A 19,698-nucleotide genomic window follows, 5' to 3' on the forward strand; every position below is an offset into this window, starting at 1 on the left:
AATCCACCTGCCTCGGCCTCCCAGAGTCCAACAAGCCTATTTCTCCCCCGTGTTGTGCATGTTGTTTGCACTTCGTGCGTGCCTACCATGCGGCCACGTTATCCCTCATGGGACCTTTCTGTTTTCTTGACAGTAAAACTACTATTGCCTTCCTCCTAGTTCCCACTGAGGAAACACAGGCTCAGACAGGGAAGATAACTTGCCCAAGACTGCAGAGCAAACCAGCAGCAGAGCTGGGATGCAGCCCCAGGTCTGCCCACCTCCTGCATCCCTGTGCCGGTGAATCACACTACGTTGCCTCGAATCGTTTAACTTCTCTCCTTCTGGTAAGCATGCTCCTATCCCAAAGCCCAGCTGAAATGCCCTCTCCTCAAGCAAGTTTCCCTGACCCCTCCCTCAAACCAGAGCCAGCCACTGTCCACTCTGGGCTTCCACAGCACGCGGTGCGCAGGCTCTTCTCTGTGTGCCTCACCTGCCAGGATCCATCCTGCTGGCTGCCCATGCCTCCGCCTCACCAGACCGAGGGCCATCACATTTGCCACATTCCCAGACCCTAGCAAAAGGGCAAGGACACAGTAGGCATCAGTATTTTCTGAATAGATGATTGAATAAGCAAACAAATGAATGAACTGCTGGGAGAGAATGTGTCTGGCCCCAGGGCCCAGGTGATCTTGCACGGGCTCTGCCCTTTCTCTCCATTCCTTGCTGAGTGAAATTTCCTGTTATTTGTCCCACTTCCAATTATGTTTTGTCTGATGACCACTCCTCCCCCACACTCCAGCCCTCACCCCCTGCAGTTCTGACAAGCTGGGACAAACCCATCTACAGGCCTCTGCTGCAGTTTCTGCCTTGGGTGGAGGCTCAGAGAGAGAGAGAGAGAGAGAGGGAGAGAGAGAGGGAGGCAGGGAGAGAGAGGAGTGCTGCTTCCTGGGCAGGCCCTGGGAACAGCAGTGGACTCACAGCCGGGCAGAGCCCCAGGGCGGGCAGGTCCATCCGAGGGGCCAGCACCAGAGTGTAGCTCAGCCAGATGTTAGCCACATCTGCTGAGCATGGATCTATTTTAGTGTATGAATAGACATTTTTTGTGACTTTAACCAAAGTATATCAACAGAAAACAGCTGGAAGCATATGCCAAAATATTAATGTTAATCATTTTGGATGGTGGGAATAATGGTCTTTTCTTTATGCTTTTCTCCAATTTTTTACGAGGCTCTGCCTCATTGTATTAGAGTACAACTGAGCACAGAAGCCTGTCTGCCTGTTGATCACATTCCATTCCAAAGGTGGGCTATGATGACATTGTCCTCCACAGCTGGCAAGGCCTCCCCATTGGCTGAGCTCAACTCATTCTTTCTGAGGTCTGGCTTTCAATTCTGGGGACCTACCCCATAGTCTCCCAGTACATCCATTTTTTTCCTTAAATTAGCTAGAGTGGGATTCCTATTTGATGGTTGTAACAAAAACCCTCTAATACGGGCACCAAAATGTAACAGTTGTGTGAGAGGACATCCAGGTGTGTGCAGTTTGTGTCTGAACTGGCCTAACAGCCAGTTATGATTTACACCTACCCTCCCTGCCAGTACCTGGGTTCAATCGGAATCTCATGTGATGCTGGGAAGACCGGGGTCACATGGTCTGGCACTTGCCTTGCTGATAACCAGAAGAATTTGAGAAAAGACATATAAACCACTTCTCTTGAATATCAGTACAGCTTCAGGCAGGAAAGTGCACGGTGTATCTAGCGAACAATCCGGAGACTCAAAGGGCAGATTAACGCGACCACGTGAAGGAACAGAGCAAAACGAAGCTGTGAGCTTGGCAAGGGCTCCAGTGCTGAGGCCCCTGACCTCTGGCTGGGGAGCTGAACTTTGCTCTTGGACAAAGGGGGCGCTAATAGTTTCTGAATGCTGCATGTAACCTGCTTTCAGAAAGAAACTGACAGCTGCCTACCTTTTTGTGACTGCTCCCCTACACACTCATGGTCTCAGTCTCACCTGGGTCCTCAGTATTGCCCAGAAAGCATTCTAGTCTTCCCAATGTCTGAATCTCCAAAGCAGCTATTTCAAATCTTCCCCATGCTTCTTAGACCTCTGACCCTATTGCCTCCCCTAGCCTGAGAGAGAGGACAGAAGCTGTCAGAAGGGGACACCCTCAACTTCTGCCTTGGAACCTACAAACGCACCAACTTCCCATTCCTTCCTCCAAGACCACAGCCCCAGTGACATCTTTCTCTGCCTGTCTTCAGCCTCTTCCTCTAACATCTCATTGCCTTTATTTGATCTTAGTGTATATATAGTTAAAATTTTACCCATCAGTGGATTTAAGATTTGGACATTTTACTGTATGTAAAATACATCTCTTTTAAAAAATACACCCAAAAGATAGAAGGGAAAGAGGAAGCAGGTGGTATCGCAAAACAATTTTGAGGTGAAAAAGGAAGATGAAGTTCTGTGGCAAGGCCTCAGTTTTTCTCAGGAGGTGGTTGTTGTAACAACGGGCCTAGAGCGGGGATGCAGGCAGGCTTGGATTCGAGAAAGGTAGACACGCTGGAGCAGTCCCTGTGCAGCAAAAAGGCACAGAAGTTTCCTAGAGCTGGGTTTAAAGAGTGGGCACCAACATCCAGGGCCCCTCAGTTTGCTCTGATATATGCTGGGATCCCGCAGTTTAAAGCGCAGGGGAAGGAAATCAAGTGGTTGAGTTTGCTTCGGGAATTGCAACAATTGGTACGGGCATGTAGCGGAGAGGGGAATGAAGCCAACAAGGTTCTAGTAAAATTCAGACAACTGGAGACACAAAGGGCAGAGCAGGACAGTGGAGCTGGAGAGAGTCTGTACTCAGAGGGATTGGTGCTGAGGTCTTGAGGGTGAAGCACGGCAGAAGGATAGCAGGGAAGAAAGCTAATACTTACTCAGCATTGTGATGCCGGCTGCCAGGCACTTCACAGACATCGGCTCATTTAAACAGCACCTCAACTTTACCAGGATGTGCTACTGTAACATTTACAGATGAGGAAACAGGTTCTGAGGTCATAACTTGCCCTAGATCATAGCAAGCAGCAGAACAATTCCAAATCTAGATTTGACTCCTAGGTCTCTTTTCACCACACTCAGCTGCCATACAACTTAAATGGGAACAGCAGAACCAGAATTTCAGGGAATCTACATATGTAGATGTGGAGGTCATCTAGGTTGCTAGCTGCCAACTCCTGGAGAATGGCTAGTAGCAACCAGAAGAGGATAAAGTCATCCAAGCAGATGGCATGTGCTTCAGTGCTCTCCTTCAGGACCATGTGTCAAAGTGGTAGAACAGAAATACAGATCCTGCTTCCATGTGCCAAGATTCCTGGGAAAATGAGCAGCCTCTGCTTGAGGGTTTCTTGAAGTGGCGTCTTCAAGGGAAAACCAGGTTTCAACTAAAGGGGAAGAACCCTGGGAGTTTTGGGGTGTCATTTGGAGAGTTAGCAAGAGGGACAGAAGGCAAAGGGAGGAGGGCTAGGAGAGGCTCAGCACATGTGGTGGCTGAGCGCACAGGCAAGAGGGACTTGGGGGAGCTAGAGGCTGCACCAGAGTAAAAGTGCGCATGGAGTTCCAGTCGCAATGCCAGAGTGTCAAGAAAAGAGTGCCAGGCACTGTCTGCCAGTAAGTAAAGCCTGAACTTCATCCCCTCTTTTTCTACCCTTCCCTTACCCACACCTAGGATAAACCTTCAGTAGTGAGTAAACTGCAAACTATTTTGAAAAGGCCGAGTGTGGTGGCTAACGCCTATAATCTCAGAACTTTGAGAAGCTGAGGTGGGAGGATCACTTGAGGCCAAGAGTTTGAGACCAACCTGGGCAACACTACAAGACCCTGTCTCCACAAAAAACAAAATTGCTGTGTGCCTGTAGTCCCAACTACTCAGAAGGATTAGCTTGAGCCTAAGAGTTCGAGGCAGCAGTGAGCAATAATCCTGCCACTGCATTCTAGCCTGGGTGACAAGGCAAGACTCTGCCTCTTAAAAGCAAAAACAAACAAAAAAAAAACCAACCAGGAATAGGAGGTATTCCAAACACCTACAATGTGTATGTGCCAGGCGCTATGCAATACCAATTCATTTCATTTTCACAGCAATGCTACAATCACCCTGTTTTACAGATAATAAAACTTAGGCCCAGAGAGTTGAGGTCACTTGGCCAAAATCATGGCCACAGCCAGGATTTAAAACCAGGTGTATCTGGCATCAGAGTTGAATTTTCCTTGATTCTGTTAATCACAAAATTTTTATACATAAGCTTCAGAATCAATTATGAAATACTCATTTTTAGTGGCTTCTTAGGTGAATAAACTCCTCTTGCAGACTTACTAGACTGAGAAGATGTTCTGACCTACACTTAACATGTACATTTCAACAAAAAAAAAAAAAAAAAAATGAATGCCCTACTTCTTTGGACAAACAGGGCAGACTCTGAAGGTGACAAGAGTATGTACTCCCAAAAATGAGTTATTTGCACAAGGACAGTGGAGAAAAGAAAGGCAGAGAACTGAGACTTAAATTTCCTCTCAGAAATGAAAACGAGCAAAACTACCCTAGGAGGGGAAGTCCAATGGACCAAAATCTATTAGATTAGAAGTGACTACTCTAGCCACTCCTTTGCAAGGACATAGGTCTGTTCTAACAGGAGAAATGAAAAATTCCTTAAGAAACTGAAATTACTGCAGGAAAATATCCCTTCAAAATATACTCCCATGGAGAAGGAACAAATACTTAATGACATCTACTATGTGCCAGGAGCTTCATATACCTTTATTTGATTTAATCTACAAACCTATCCTGAGGCAGATGACTTTATCTTTATTTACAGTTGGGGAAGCTAAAGCTCATGGAAGCTAAAGAACTTGCCCAAGGTCACAAAGCTGAAAAATGACAAAGCCCAAATTTGAACCCAAATCTGTCTGCTCTACCACATCATACTGCCTAAGTTGCTAATTTTCAAAGGAATACAAGACAGAACTATCTTAACTCCTTGCTTCTCAGCACTGCAAAATTCCCTGCTCCCTCCTCCAGCATTTTTCAACCTTTCCTTCATACATAGAAAAATATCTACCACATCTCTCCTAGACAGAAAGACCCAGAGCTTTTTACAAAATTTTTGTTATAAAACATTTAATGTTAGCCTACAATACAATGTAAACTTTTATGAAAAAAATTTAAAGTACACTAGATTTCTTCAGTAAGTTATCACATAACTACTCAGGTGCAGTGCAAGTTGGGGCACTGCATCCTTTATGGATGGATTTCCCGTTGCTGCGTTCCTCACAAGTCCTAAAAACACCAGTCGTAAAGTGGAGCTCCTTGTTCAGGCACCAGATGATAATACTCCCCTGATTTTGCATTCTGGGGGTTATCACTCCTTCTCACAGTCATTTTCTGAAACTCTTTCCTTGGCCTTGGCACCATTAGCAATTTTCATAATAACTGCTCCTTTGAAGATTATAGGTTCGTTTTAGTTTTTAAAGAGATAGGTATTCTCGTCTGGCTATCTCTTATCATGGTGGAGGCAAGCAAGGAGAAAGAAATGTTTGCTGCAGGAAATTCTGCAGAAGTGGGAGAAAAGACCAGAATGGCCCACTGAGGCTGCAAAAATTCAACTGACTCCAAACCGGTGCTTTGCTTGGTCATTTCCCATGGTTATGCAGCTGAATCTACAACTTCAGTCTTGGGAGTACAGAACAAAATTTGAAACAAGTGTTTTCATTTAGTTGGTGACTTGGCATTTGGAAACAACAGCTGAAATATCCCAGAGGTGATTTGGAAACAAGAGCAAATGCCTGCAGATCACCAGCTTCTCAGTGTTTTCTCCCTTACAGGTCCCATCAATCTCCCAGAGGTCCTTGGGAGTAACATATAGATTGTACTGGCATTGAGTGACAAATGTGCAGCCCATATTTCACTGAGGAAAGGAAATGGCACCAAGGCAGCAGCACTAGGGTCAGCAGAGAGACAGGCACAGGGTCTAAGAGCAGAACTGGTCCAAAAGGGAATGGGAAGGGCAATGTGCTGCACGTGAAGCCTCTCGAACCTACAGGAAATGGGTAGGCTGTTGCAAGAGTCGTACTGACAAAAAGATTAGAGACCTTTTATAATAAATACTCTGGCATCTGACCTCCTTTACTGAGCAAGTTATCAAAAGTCAAGAGGCATAAAGTGCACATTGTAGAGTAAGATGAGATTGAATTATGAAGGAAAAAAAAAATCACAATTTCCCCAAAGAGGTGTGGGCAGGATACTTATACAGTACACCCAGCCCAGCAGAGGCCCTCGATACCCTCCTGTGTGCTACCAGGGAAGCAGCTGTGCATTCCAGACAGGGAGGGAGGCTCGGAGTTAAGTGGTAAAAGTCCTCTATGCGTGGTTGTCAGAGGGAAGCAGATTGCACATAAGGTTCGATGCAGAACACGGTTTATCCTGGCGTTCACTCCAGATACATTTCATGACAACGGTCAAACGGCAATTTCCCACTCATCTGGCCTTGGGACAGCAGAAAACAAAGTGGAAGAACAATAGGCAGTCAGGGACAGAATTACATTTTCCTAGAGATGGTGTTCTAGTCACCTATGCCAAGGCCACCGGGAAATTTTCAGACTCTTCAGGCGATATCTGAAGGTGCCTCACCCTGCCCCATGTTTACTCCAACAACAGGGCTGCAGAGAATACTAACCATATTACTGCTACCTCAAAGACTGGTCCTTAGGTTTTAGTTGAGGGTGAGACAAAGCCTTTGGAGACTACAAATCTAGCAAGTTACGCTTTATCTGAAGCCCCTGCCCTCACAGCATGCTAGGAACTACAGTAACTTCAGTGGGTTGCAGTGTTACGACGAGCCAGCACCAGTCTAGCTATAGAAAGCTTTGGAATACTTGTCAACACACACTGGCATCTGTTAATACATGGCCTGACCCATGTACCCATTACCATAAGCTCAACCACAGACGAGACATCCAGAGGTTTAAAAAAACCCCTATTACTTCAACATAGTAATAGAGGGAGAGGATAAAAACTGCCTCCAGAAGATGGCTACATCAGAAACTGAAATGTGCCTCCAACAGTTTACAGGCTGGGAGTTCTGTCTTGGCTTCCTTCAAAGCTTCTGGTTCCTTCTATCCTTAAAACACACATCCACCAAGACAGGCAGGGCACTCTCATGTGGCTCTGCTGGCTCCACCACAGGCCCTGCTAGTCCTTTGGAAAGGCACCAAGCTTGGCAATTCAGGAAAGCTTGGGGCTAGGAGGAACAGTATGCACATGTGAGAAGAGGAATGAAGAGCTGCTATCCTTTGGTTCACATCCCGTAACAACCACCTGGTACAGATTCCAAGAAAAAGCTGCACTTGTGTGTAAAGGTGAGTTCACACTACATACTTGGGTGTATCTATACGTACACAGTCTTTGTGGGGCTATAAACCCAGATTTCCTCCCACTGCTTCAAGTGGGGTACATAGGTGGCAAGAAAGGACAGCAAGAGTTGGACCAAAAAGAATGACCTCTCTGGGAACATGAGAGGGACAATGGCAGAAATAAGCACAAACCAGCCCGGGGCACCTTTATTACACTACTATGGGCTAAGGAGCCCAGGGCATGAACTTGTGGGTTTAAGAATTGGCTCTTTATCAGTTAAGTTAAGGAAAAAAAAATACACCTATGTCAGCCTCATTCCTTTGGTCATTACAAAGCAACAGAAAGTTATTTGTAAATTGTGGGCAGTTCAAGGAACATCTCTGTTCTGTGCTTTCTCTTCCTCTCTTCTCCTGAGGTGGGAGAAGCAAGTCCTTAGGAGATGCTGCAGTAAGTAGCTGGTTGGAGGTTTTTCACTTTTATTTTCCATAAAAGCAAGAATGAATGAGAACTAATGGGAATGTCCCCATCCCCAGCTGGGACAATGGATGGGTTGAAGATGAAGAGTCTCTGCTTGCTGGAAGGTGCATGTGCAGAGGCCGTAGGGAAGGGTGGGCTTGTTGAGGGGGATGGTCATTGCTAACTTTGCGCGCACACGCGCACACACACACACACGCACACACACAGGTTCTGACTCTTGCAGGCAGCATGGTTTCTGATCCTTCCTTAGGATGCAGCAGTCTTTTTAAAAAAAATATTGTATAATAATAATAATATGAATTTCTCTCTCTCTTTTTTTGTTGTCTGTTTTCTGTTTTTTCCATTTCTTTTAGGGATTGGGGTAGGAATGGAGAGAAAGAAAAAGTGTCATTCATCTGTTAGGTCCTGAACAAAGAGAACTTCTGTGTGGCTGAGTCCAGCTTCCTGCAGTGTAGGGGGACTGGGCCACTCCTCTGAAGGGACACAGGGCAGCACCCGCCTGGGAAAATTGGCTTCAATCTGAAACTTTTCAGGGCTTTCCTTCAGGGAGAATAAGAAGTCGTGGATTACCTGCAGAAGTCACATGAAAAAAGAAGGACAGTGAGAAAAAGAGAGACACACACATGACTATAAAGTCAAATGTCCCCCAAATCACCCTAGGATGACTCTGAGACACGAAATAACTATACTACATCAGAATTCTACTTCGAGTTCTTTCCACTTTCCAGGGCAAACGTGGGGAAGCCCTTTTAAAAGAAATTACACAAGCCCAAGCTAGCACTATTCTAAACTGATTCATCTGCATCTTCTTTGACAACTTGTCTGATTTAATGCTGAAAATTTTTTACTTAGAAATAATTACAAAGTTACAGAAAAGATGGAAGTATAAGACACAGAATTTTTTTCTTTGAACCAGTTGAGAGTGAGTTGCCAACCTGATGTCCCATCACCCCAGAATACTTGAGGGCATATGTCTTATAAACAGGACAATCTTCTATATAACCATAACTCAGCACTAAAATCAGGAAATTTGATGGCCGTATGGTGTGTGCCTGTAATCCCAGCTACTTGGGAGGCTGAGGCAGGAGGACCTTTTGAACCCAGGAGTTCGAGTCCACCCTGGACAATGTAGCAAGACCCTCATCTCAAAAACAAAAACAAAAAACAAAGCAAATAAAAAAATTTAGGAAATTTAACTGACACATTATTACCATAATATATAGTACATTATAATTTAGGCTTCATTCAAGTTTTACCAGTTGTCTTTTACAGCAAAAGGATCCAGTTTTAAATCAATTCCTCAGTCTTTCCTTGACTTTCATGACCTTGACATTTTTAAAGTTATTGGTCAGTTACTTCGTAGAATGTCCCTCAATTTGTTTGTCTGATATTTACTCACAAATATTACAGAAATGTGCTGCCTTTTACTCAATGCATCGCATCCAAGTGGAGTGCAACTACAATTTGTCCCATTACCTATGGTCACTTTGATCGCTCAACTACAGTGGTGTCTGCTAGGCTTCTCCACTGCAAGTCCTTCTTTTTCTCTTTATAATTTTCAGTATTTTGTGGGGAGATACTTTGAAACTATAGAGATATTCCGTTCCTCAAACTTTCAACTTATTTATTTATATCAATGCAGATTCATGATTTCCTATTTTACTCAACAGTTTATAATTTATTTTAATATTCAAATTATTCCATATGGAGTCAGCCTGAATAGCTCAATTCTGTGTCTTTCTGACATGTCCTCATCATTCTCTGAACAATTCCTTGCTTCCTGGAATAAGCTGTTCCAGGCTGATCTTTTATTTTCCCCGCCCCAGCCCTAGAATCATCCATTTCTTCAAGGAGCACTGGTTCTTTTTAATAGACAATGGTATTTAAAAGTCAAGCTCTAGGTGCTAGGTGTGCTTATTGGTATTGGGGAGTTGCTGCTTCTAGGCACTCTTTATGGATAGGGTTAGAGAATATGTGTGTGTGTACGTCCCTGCACCTACGTGTACGTATAAAAAATATATAAAAATCATGACTTCACCCTCCCGCCACACCCTGCCCATAAACCTGGGACTTCCTATGTATACCCTCTTTACCCTGTTCTGGCTTTGCCACCCCCAACCGGGGCCAGCTGGGCTGGTGTCCCTGCATCTGCCCCCACGTGTGGACATGTTCTTTAACCTGATCAAGATCTGACAGCCTTACATGGACTCCCCCTGTATGGGAAAGCCCTTCCCACGCTACTCTGGCTCTGACAAGGCACAGGTAAATCCTTAGTGAGAAAGGAGGCAACGCCAGGAGAATTTCACACTGCTGAAACGTACACTGTGAGAGAAATACCTGTGTACAGGCCACTGTTGTCTCTCCCTGTCTCTTCATGCTAACACATTAGGAATAGGCATGCTCTGCCCTCTCCATCTAGCATTCTACTTCTAACAAAGACTCAGCTAATCTTTTTCAGGTCAACCTCAAAGATAAGAAAAACACCATTCAAGTTATCCTTCATTTTTTGGAGGAATCTACTTCTATTTTCTTTCAGTTACACCTCTCAGAATGATGCATTCTCTGGGTTTATTGCTCTCTGTATGAAGTAGCCCTTCCTTTATTTGTCTTAAATTTACCTCTTTAGGGATTTTTAAGGGGCTACAATTCCAGAATTTAAGGAGTAAATCCATGTTCCTCTTATCTAATCCATTCACGATTTTATAAACCTCTCATATTTTAGTCTATCAACCTCAGTCATTTTCAGTTCCCTTCACTGACCCTCTTGCAATTTCCATTAATGCTCACTCTCCTTCTTTTCTTGGGATGCTTCAATTAGATCTGCACCAAGTATTCTTGGTAAGCAATCAACAAAGGTTTTATATAAGGCTGAAATAATACTTTCTTTTTCAATCGTTGCTTGAGAATTCCAAACATTGGTACAAAACTGCATTTTTTTTGTTTACCAATGACAAAGGGCTGACACCACCAGACGTCCCTTTTGGTTTGTAATGGACAGAAAAATTAGTTCCAGGTTGAGTATAATTTGCATTTCTCATTCATATTAAAGAAAGCCAGCTGCCACTTTTCTGCCCACTCATGGGACCTGGAGATTTTTCTGTAGTTTATCCTTTTTTATCTTAGCATTTAACTCAAGAGCTGAGCATCATCTGCAAATGTCACTCCTTGAGATTACTTATGAAGGGACAAGTTCACAGTAGGATGACACAGGTTTGTAAGAGTCCTACAAAACAATCACGATTTGGTTCTACGTAATTTTCTCTGCGAGTGTTAAATTCCAGGCCGGCACCACCAGTGTGCTTCTCCTTTACACTTCTTTCCCAACTCTAAGCCTCATTTATGGCCACGCATTTCTCTCAGTCTCAGGTGGTCATGATGATCTTTTTTTAAGAAAACAGCTTTTAGCGAAGAATCTATTTAAAAGTCTTCAAAGACTAAATAGTTAATGAATGGTTGGTTCCTGTGGCCACAGGCCTATTTTTTTTTTTTTTTGTTACATGGACACACTGTACAATGCTGAAGTCAGGGCTTTCAGTGTGCCCATAACCTGGATAGTGTTCACTGTACCCGACAGGTAAGGTTTTAATCCCTCACCCCTTTCCTATCTTCCCCACTTGTGTTTCCAATGTCCTTTATGTCTCTTTATGCCCGTGTGCCCATCATTCAGCACAGGCCTATTGTGTTCCACAATTTCTAACAGATTTTTCCTCCAAAACTCTCAGGAAACTTTGGTTAGGTTTTTCACATACAGTTTTATCTATCAGAGTAGTGGGAGTAGAAACTTCAGGAAGTTCCATAGAGCTCAGCTGTACAACAGCACAATTGCTAGTGAACATGTAAGCTAAAATCCATGTGCAAAATCCATAGTTGGGAAACACAGGGGAAACCAGGGGAAGGGAATTTAATTTACTAACGACCTAACCACCTACTGTATGAGGCACATTCATATTAGCCAATTAAAAAATCCAAAGTTAGTGGCTGGACACAGTGGCTCACGCCTGTAATCCTACCACTCTGGGAAGCCGAGGCAGGAGGATCGCTTGAGCTTAGAAGTTCAAGACCAGCCTGAGCAACAGCGAGACCCCCCTCTCTACTAAAAACAGAAAAAATTAGCCGGGCGTGGTGGCGCATGCCTGTAGTCCCAGCTACTCGGAAGGCTGAGACAGGAGGATTATTTGAGCCCAAGAGTTTGAGGTTGCTGTGAGCTAGCCTGATGCCACAGCACTTTAGCCCAGGCAACAGAGCAAGACTGTCTCAGAAAAAAAAAAAAAAAATCCAAAGTTGGAGACATGAGTACTTCCCCCAATATAAATAAATGTATAAATGAAAGAGAAATAAAACAAGGAAGCTATTTGCTTCTCTCTTACCAGGATGCCTCATACTTTTATTCTTTATTAGTTCTTTGAGTCTTACATTCCCCACTGGCCAGGAAGCACCATGAATTCCAGAACCACGTCTCACTCATCTGTAGAATCCCTCCAGTGTCTAGCTCAGTGCATGACATATCTCTAGTTTAAAGTTATTAGAGGGCAGAGTACATTTCTGTTTTACAAATAGGAAGTCTCAGGCCCTATAAAAGATTCTGTAACTTGCCCAATGTTCTCCAGTTAAACAAGGAGAAGCAATGAATGTGCTACCCAGCCTCACCTGACTACAGTGCATCCTCATTTCTATAAACAAGTTTACTCTTGATTATTTCAAGTGATAAGGGAAATGGCAGAATCTAATATAGCTGTAAATTTGGAAAGGCAACATACCAACTCTCAGTATAAGCGGAAACTTTCTTTTGGTTATAAATACCAAAGACAATAACTAGCATTTGAGTGTTTACTACAAGCCAGGCACAATGCTGAGTATTTTATTTTATAGATATCAAACATACAAGGTAGCCTCAGAAAGCTGAGTGTGGTGGCTTACACCTGTAATCCCAGGTCCTTGGGAGGCCGGGGTGGGAGAACTGTGTGAAGCTAAAAGTTCGAGACCAGCCTGGGCAATGTAGCAAGACCCTGTCTCTTATGAGAAAAAAAAAGTGGGGCTTCTTCTTATGGGGTAAGTGGGTAGGAAGGGAGAGAGAACTGCATCCCAACTGCAAATGTACTTATATTCAGATGTGTAATTCCAGTGCTTCTGGGTTACAGGAGACAGAACTTTCTCTACAGAGCAGGAGTTCTGGTGGGATTCCAAAGCCAAGGTAAGAAGAGAGCATGGAAGAGAGCCTCCCACCCTCAAACAGAGAAATCTTTTGTGGGACTTTTTTGTAAGGTACTTTTTTTGTTAGCAGAGCTCAAACATTATGATTAAAAAACCTTAAAAACTGCTTTGAATTGGAAGCTGGAACTCAAGGAGCCTACAGACAGTTCACTGTACTCTTCCTGGTATCCACTGATGTCAAACCCATCTCTCGATCTCCTTCTGTTCCTCCCCTGCTCATCAGAGCAGCAGATGCACCAACAACACTCTCAAAAGTCCATAAAAGCTTCCAAATCTACAGCCCAGATGCTACATACACTTCACACAACTTAGGTGGTCCTTACTGTTAGAGACTGTGAAAAGTGGAATCGTCTCTCTACTCGAGAATCATTGGGTAATTTGAAAATGATCTTGACACTTTCAGGGTCATCAGCGGAAGGCTCAGGGGGCAGGCACTCCAACTTTCTTTCCTTTTCCTCCTGTAAATTCTGTAGAGACACAAAACAGAGGTGAGGCTATGGCACAAACAGGGAAACAAGAAATACAATGACCATGTAGGTTTACGGTATAGGCAGAAGAAAAATTAAAATCAATGACTAAATGTATAACAAAAACCTCTTGGTAAAAGTCAGAAACAACCTAATTCAAAATACTATTGCATCTTATGTATTATTTATTGACTAGGTTTAGGTATTTATCTGAGGAAAAAGAGAATGGGAGCTGGGTGTGGTGGCACATGCCTATAGTCCCAGCTACTTGGGAGGCTGGGGAAGGAGGACTGCCTGTTGCAGTACACTAGGTGGGGGGCAGGGCGGGGGGAGAGAAAGGCGGCAGGGGGTGGGGGGGGTGGTGGCTAAAAGACACCAGTTAGATTAAAAGTGGCAATACATAGTCAAACGTAATCAAACAAGATCGTAAGTAAAATGCCATATTGGCTAACACTAAGAATGACTATTTAAATAATGAGGAACATTTAAATCACCCACAATCCCAACATCTAGTTTTTTCCTTTCACACTTATTAAGACCAAGATGACAAAGTCTCAGCAGTCTGGGAGCCATGACACAGGTTCATTACCCGCCGCCGTCTCTCCTCTGCCAGCTTTTGCTGTTGCACCTCCTCCTCCTTCCGCCGTTTACGCTCCCGCTCCTCCCGTTTCTTTCTTTCTTTCTCCTGGTCAGCCCTGAGAGAGGCCAGGTAGGCCTCATCTTGCTGTTGTCTCAGGACCTGGGTCTGGTTTCTTTCTTCTCTGTGAACAGATCAAAAGCATAAAAGGAAAACAGCAATCTCACAAAGTTCTGTGTTTTCTTATATTGAAATTTTGGGTTTGGGTGGAGGAGAATAAAAATGTTGCTAATCTTGGCAAATGACTATTTCACACTACCATAAGGGATCCCAAAAGCAGAGCATGGCAGAAATGAATGGGCTGCCTCTTTTCTTGGTTTAATTTGTCAGAAAAAGAAATGGCAAGCTTTCCTCTCCCCTTTTAACTCTTAAAATAAAATTTTATCTTTTTTCCAAATTCTAATGAAGGTAATATAGTATTATTATTACAAACTGATCAACATCATATTTTACAGGTAAATACCCTTTTGGGTTATGCATTTTTGTCTTTTTATGTGACAGGGTCTCACTCTGTCACCTGGGCTAGAGTGCAGGGGCATCATCATAGCTCACTGCAACCTCAAACTCTGGGGTTTAAGTTATCCTTCTGCCTCAGCCTCCCAAGTAGCTGGGACCATAGCCACATGCCACCACACCTGGCTTATTTTTCTATTTTTTTTTTTTGTAGAGATGGGGTCTCACTCTTGCTCAGGCTGGTCTCAAACTCCTGGCCTCAAGCAATTCTCCTGCCTTGACTTCCAAAAGTGCGAGGATTGCAGGCGTGAGCCACTGCACCCAGCTTGTGTTGCTTTCATAAAACCAAAAATCCACACATATACACCAACACACACATTGTAGAAGATGTGAAAACTGTAGAAAACATTAGTCAGAGTTCCACAAATCAGAGAAGACACTAACATTTTGGTTTATTCCCTATTTTCTCTCCTACAAATTTTTGTTTATCCTTACAAAGAGTATTTAGCCAATCATAAGATATTCCTATTTTATACTTTCTTTAAAAATTAAGGTAAAACTTACATGCAGTGAAATGCACAAATCTTAAATGTAGAATTCAATGACTTTTGATAAAAGTGGCCACGTAACCGCCACCACCCCAATTAACACAGAACATTCCCATCCCTTCAGCAAGTTGCCTCTCCTATATGTTCCTTACGTGGTTAAAATCACATTATATTTACAGAGTTTTTATCCTGCATTTTTCTAACACATAACAAACATTTCCCCATGTTATTAAAAGAGTCTCATAAAATTTAAGTTTGTGTAACTTTCTTGAGGGAATTTTGGCATAATAAATCAAAAGCCTTAAATACATTATATTGTCTGACTCAGAAATTATACTTCCAAGAATTTAGCCTGGTTGAATTATGGTGTAATTTGATAATGGAATGCCATGCAATAATTTTTAAAAAGGGGCAGAATAATATTTAATGATGAGGGGTATAACTGTGACATATTATGCATATAAAGGGCTTATAAAATAGCATTATTCCAATTTTACAAAAAATGTGTATGTATATAGGGGTATAAATACGTATAAAATCAAAAAGAAATATACCAGAATGTTAAAAGTGGTGGTAGGCAGCCTGAGCAAAAGTGAGACCCCATCTCTACTAAAAATAGAAAGAAATTATCTGGCCAACTAAAAATATATATAGAAAAAATTAGCCGGGCATGGTGGCGCATGCCTGTAGTCCCAGCTACTTGGGAGGCTGAGGCAGAGGATCGCTTAAGCCCAGGAGTTTGAGGTTGCTGTGAACTAGGCTGACGCCACAGCACTCACTCTAGCCCGGGCAACAAAGCGAGACTCTGTCTCAAAAAAAAAAAAAAAAAAAAAAAAAAAAAAAAAGTGGTGGTAGGATTACGAATGATCTTTAATTTTTTCTTGTGCTGTGGTTTTCAAATTTACTATAATTAATGTACATAACTTAAATAATGGGATTTATAACTACTCCATATCTTTTATATTTAAGTTCTTTATATCATGTTCAGATATTCTAAATGATACAATATACATTCTTGAGCATGGAGCCCTATCTTTATTTTGATTCACATCTCTAAGAACAGGTCTGATATACAGTAATTGAGGTCAAAGTATGTAAATATTTTGACACTAAATGAGCAAAGCTTTTAAAGTTGCCTGGGGCAGGAAAAAAGTCAGGATTTGTAGAGCCCCAGGTCAGCCTTCCAAATTTACAACTGGTCTGTCTGCTTCAGAAAGGAACTCCCTTGTACCTTTCTAGGCGTTCTGACACCAGGTAAGTCTGGTTGGCATCCATGATAAATGTCAGTTGGTTAATGAGGTCATCGGGTTGAATGAGGCCTTCTAGTCGTCCCACCACAGTCATCCTCCGATCTTTCAGCATAATCATGGCCAGGAATGGATAGGTGTTCTCTCGTAAAGCCTGAGAAACTGACAGAAAGACCCAACAGATCAGGACAAGACTTGAGGATACAACAGATCAATCTTTAGACTTTTCACAAAGACCAAGATAAAACTGTGTTAATCTTGGTTGGGAAAGAAGGGAGGTATCATTTACTCTCTGCCTACCCTTTTTCCTTCCTAATTTCTTAAGTCTTTTCTTTTTGTTACACATTAGTGTCTCTATCCCTAGGAGCTTGATTAGTTAGAATAGCGCAAGGTTTTCTGGTGGAGGTGTGGTTGTAACGATGCTGGGGAAGGTTGAAGAGTTTAAGGATAATGTCTACTTGGTGGCAGGAAAAGGATCTATAAAGAATATGGCTACTGCTTAGCACAGTTTTCCCTAGATGAGGGGTCAAGCCTAAAAGGGGATAAGACTGCAAGTGTCAGCCTGATGCTACTGGTGATGACCGCCACCATCAGCTTCTGACTTTCTTCCTCTTGCCTAACCCCTTCCTTACCCCCTTTCCCTATATATCTTTTTTCCGACCTGTAAAAAGGCTAGTTTCTCTGCTCCAAAGGAGTTTAAAAAGTTGGTCTCCAAATAACCACGATTTTACTGTAACAAGAGTTTCCTTATAGTGAAACGAGAGATTTTATAAACTTCTCTAAAAAACACCCTTAGTCTCCTCCTGTTCTATTCACAACCCCCTCACCTCCACAAAGCCTTTTTAGAATGGCAAAACATGCTGCAGCAACTCGTCACATGTTTACAAACAATTAGTAAAGATACAGATTCTGGAATGCAGGGAAAACAACTGCTGCATCTTTGGTTTTCAAGGTCTGGCACAGTGCCTGGCATGCTAGTATCCACTTAGTGTTGCTAGATAGAAGTAGCTGCAAAATGAGTGCATTTTCCTTGATCTACCGACTTCTAAAAATATTTAAGTCCAGTTAAGACTTACTGTGAGCAAGGATCTGAATTGCTGCATCCATATCAACACTCAAGGTACTCAAACAACTAACTCACTGTGCAAGAAGCCCTATTAAAATTGCTGACGAAGAAAATAAACTCTTCAGTAAAAAGCCCATCAAGATAAGGCAAGCTGCTGGCCAACACTGGGTACTTTTAAAAATATAACAGGCTCTGGCAATGGTTAACTGTAAAGAATGGGCTTTAGGATCCATTTAGACTTGATATCACTCCAAAACTTGCTAAGTGTGTGATCTTGGGCCAGTGGCTTTAACTTTGAGCCTGATTCCTAAACTATAAAGTGGAGGTAATAAAACCCTTATCTGTCAGGACTGCTGAGAAGATTAAATGAGATAATATAAAAACAGCAACTAGCCTTATGTCTACTAAAGAACAGTCACGTAATAAATGGTATGGTATGTCTTTCCAGATCATTCCAAAGATACTCCAACAATCTCAATGAGGCAAAGAGAACACGACTTACCCCTGTATCCCTCAGGTTTGTTTGTAGAGCATGCCCAGAAGAGCATCCTAGTGTTTATTAGTGAAATAACGTCAGGTGCACAGAGTGTGTTGCTGTGGAAAGGGATGAAAAGGACATGAGAACAACTTGCTGACTACAAACCGCCAGCAGAAAAGGTCAGAAAAGAGAAGGGCTTACTTACCGACAAAACTCATCAGAGTCCTGGTGATCATCTCCATGAAGATAAACCAAAAGAAAGCGAAGTTCCCGCTTGGCATCATTAAGTGCCTGTGAGAAACAGAAGATCACTAATTATTATGAAGACTGTGCCTTGAGCTTTCAATCAGGCTAAGGGTCCTAATGGATACAGCTATGTATTTAGGAACAAAAAGAGAAATAAGGAAAAAAGGTGAGCAAGTAAACAGATAATTCCTGGGCTCCTACCTTCACACCCCTGGCATTTTTCCCCCCATAGAAAGTCCATGCAAACAAGCTTTAATGAAAAGATTTTAGTGTTGTTAGGATTGAAATTGTATCAGGCACATGAGAGTAGACAGGCTTACAAGTACAGGTCCCCAACAAATCACAGAAAAGTCAGCTGTTCCCACAGTCTAAAGGAAGATAAAAACAGGAGAATCTGATCATACAAAAAGGGAGGTGATAATCTTGCCACTTCACAGCTGCAACATCCTTGTAAATAAAAATAACTGTGAAGATGAGCCTGATACCAGGCTACAAACCAAGCAGGAACGGGGGACTGTAGGACCCAAAGGCATTCTAAAGAACACAGGGTTTAAAAGATCTCCAAAGACAAAGCTAGTATCCAAGACTGCTGTGTATGCTTCTGCATGTGCACACTCCTGGGCATATTACACTCTGAGATTTCCTGAATGGCCAGTGGTGGTCTACCCTCATGATCATAGTAAAAAGGATACATGCGAGGTGCTCATTTTATTCATCTCTGTCTCTAGCACTGAGGACAGTGCCTGGTATATGGTAGGTGCTTAGTGTTTGCTGAGTGGGGTAGGAGAAAAAGCAGATGTGGGAAAATCAAAGCAGGAAGCAAGGGTAAATATTTTTCTCTTTCTCCAGACAGATTCAGGAATCCTGGAGGCTGCAGAACAGAACCACCCTTTTGCCTATTCCCACAGTTAATTCTATATTTTTCTCTGGCAAACTACAGATATGCCTAACCACCTAAAGAAATCTTAATTTTTCCATCCCTGTGGTAACAGTCAAAAGTCTATGTGGCTTAAGTTGAATGGTCTATGTGCTTATTCAATTCTGTGAGAGATCAAAGAAGATTTAGGCTTTACCTTCAAGGGGCTTATGCTCTGGCAGAGGAGATTAGACATGAACACAAATAACTATAATGTAAGGAAGAATGTGAAACTGTTATAAATTTTTTAAAAACCATGGAAGAACGAGAGGAAAGATTAATATTTTAGATTGCAAGGTAGGGCAGGATAGGGCACAACAATCAGCAATGGTTGTAACAGGAAAGTGACATGAGGTGGTTGAAGGATGGGCAAGATTCCAATTAGCAAAAATGTGAGGAAGGCATTCCTGGTGAAGGGACCAGCAGAAGCAAAGGAACAGGGGTAGGAAAGTACAGAGTGTGTTCAGGGAATGGTTTAGCTGGAACCTAGGGTATGAGAAAACAAGTTATTTAGAAAAGACCTCAAAAGAAGGTTGGGATTAGATCAAGAAGGGCCCAGCTAAAAGATTTGGTCTTTT

At 42.7% G+C, this 19,698-nt stretch overlaps 1 protein-coding gene across 1 annotated transcript in view; it reads right to left on the reverse strand.

The window, feature by feature from the left end:
* Window positions 1-5,122: 5,122 nt before the first annotated feature.
* FAF2 (Fas associated factor family member 2) overlaps window positions 5,123-19,698 on the reverse strand; it is a 62,644-nt gene continuing 48,068 nt past the window's right edge. The window contains exons 6-11 of the mRNA XM_045530651.1: window positions 18,164-18,249; window positions 17,983-18,074; window positions 16,399-16,576; window positions 14,119-14,290; window positions 13,386-13,529; window positions 5,123-8,421 (exon numbers count right to left, since the gene is read on the reverse strand). Coding sequence (XP_045386607.1) covers window positions 8,239-8,421; window positions 13,386-13,529; window positions 14,119-14,290; window positions 16,399-16,576; window positions 17,983-18,074; window positions 18,164-18,249 — 855 coding nt within the window. The 3' untranslated portion in view covers window positions 5,123-8,238. The remainder of the gene's footprint in view (window positions 8,422-13,385; window positions 13,530-14,118; window positions 14,291-16,398; window positions 16,577-17,982; window positions 18,075-18,163; window positions 18,250-19,698) is intronic.

The sequence above is a fragment of the Lemur catta genome, chromosome 18 (genome assembly GCF_020740605.2).
Source record: "Lemur catta isolate mLemCat1 chromosome 18, mLemCat1.pri, whole genome shotgun sequence".
Taxonomy (NCBI): Eukaryota; Metazoa; Chordata; class Mammalia; order Primates; family Lemuridae; genus Lemur; species Lemur catta.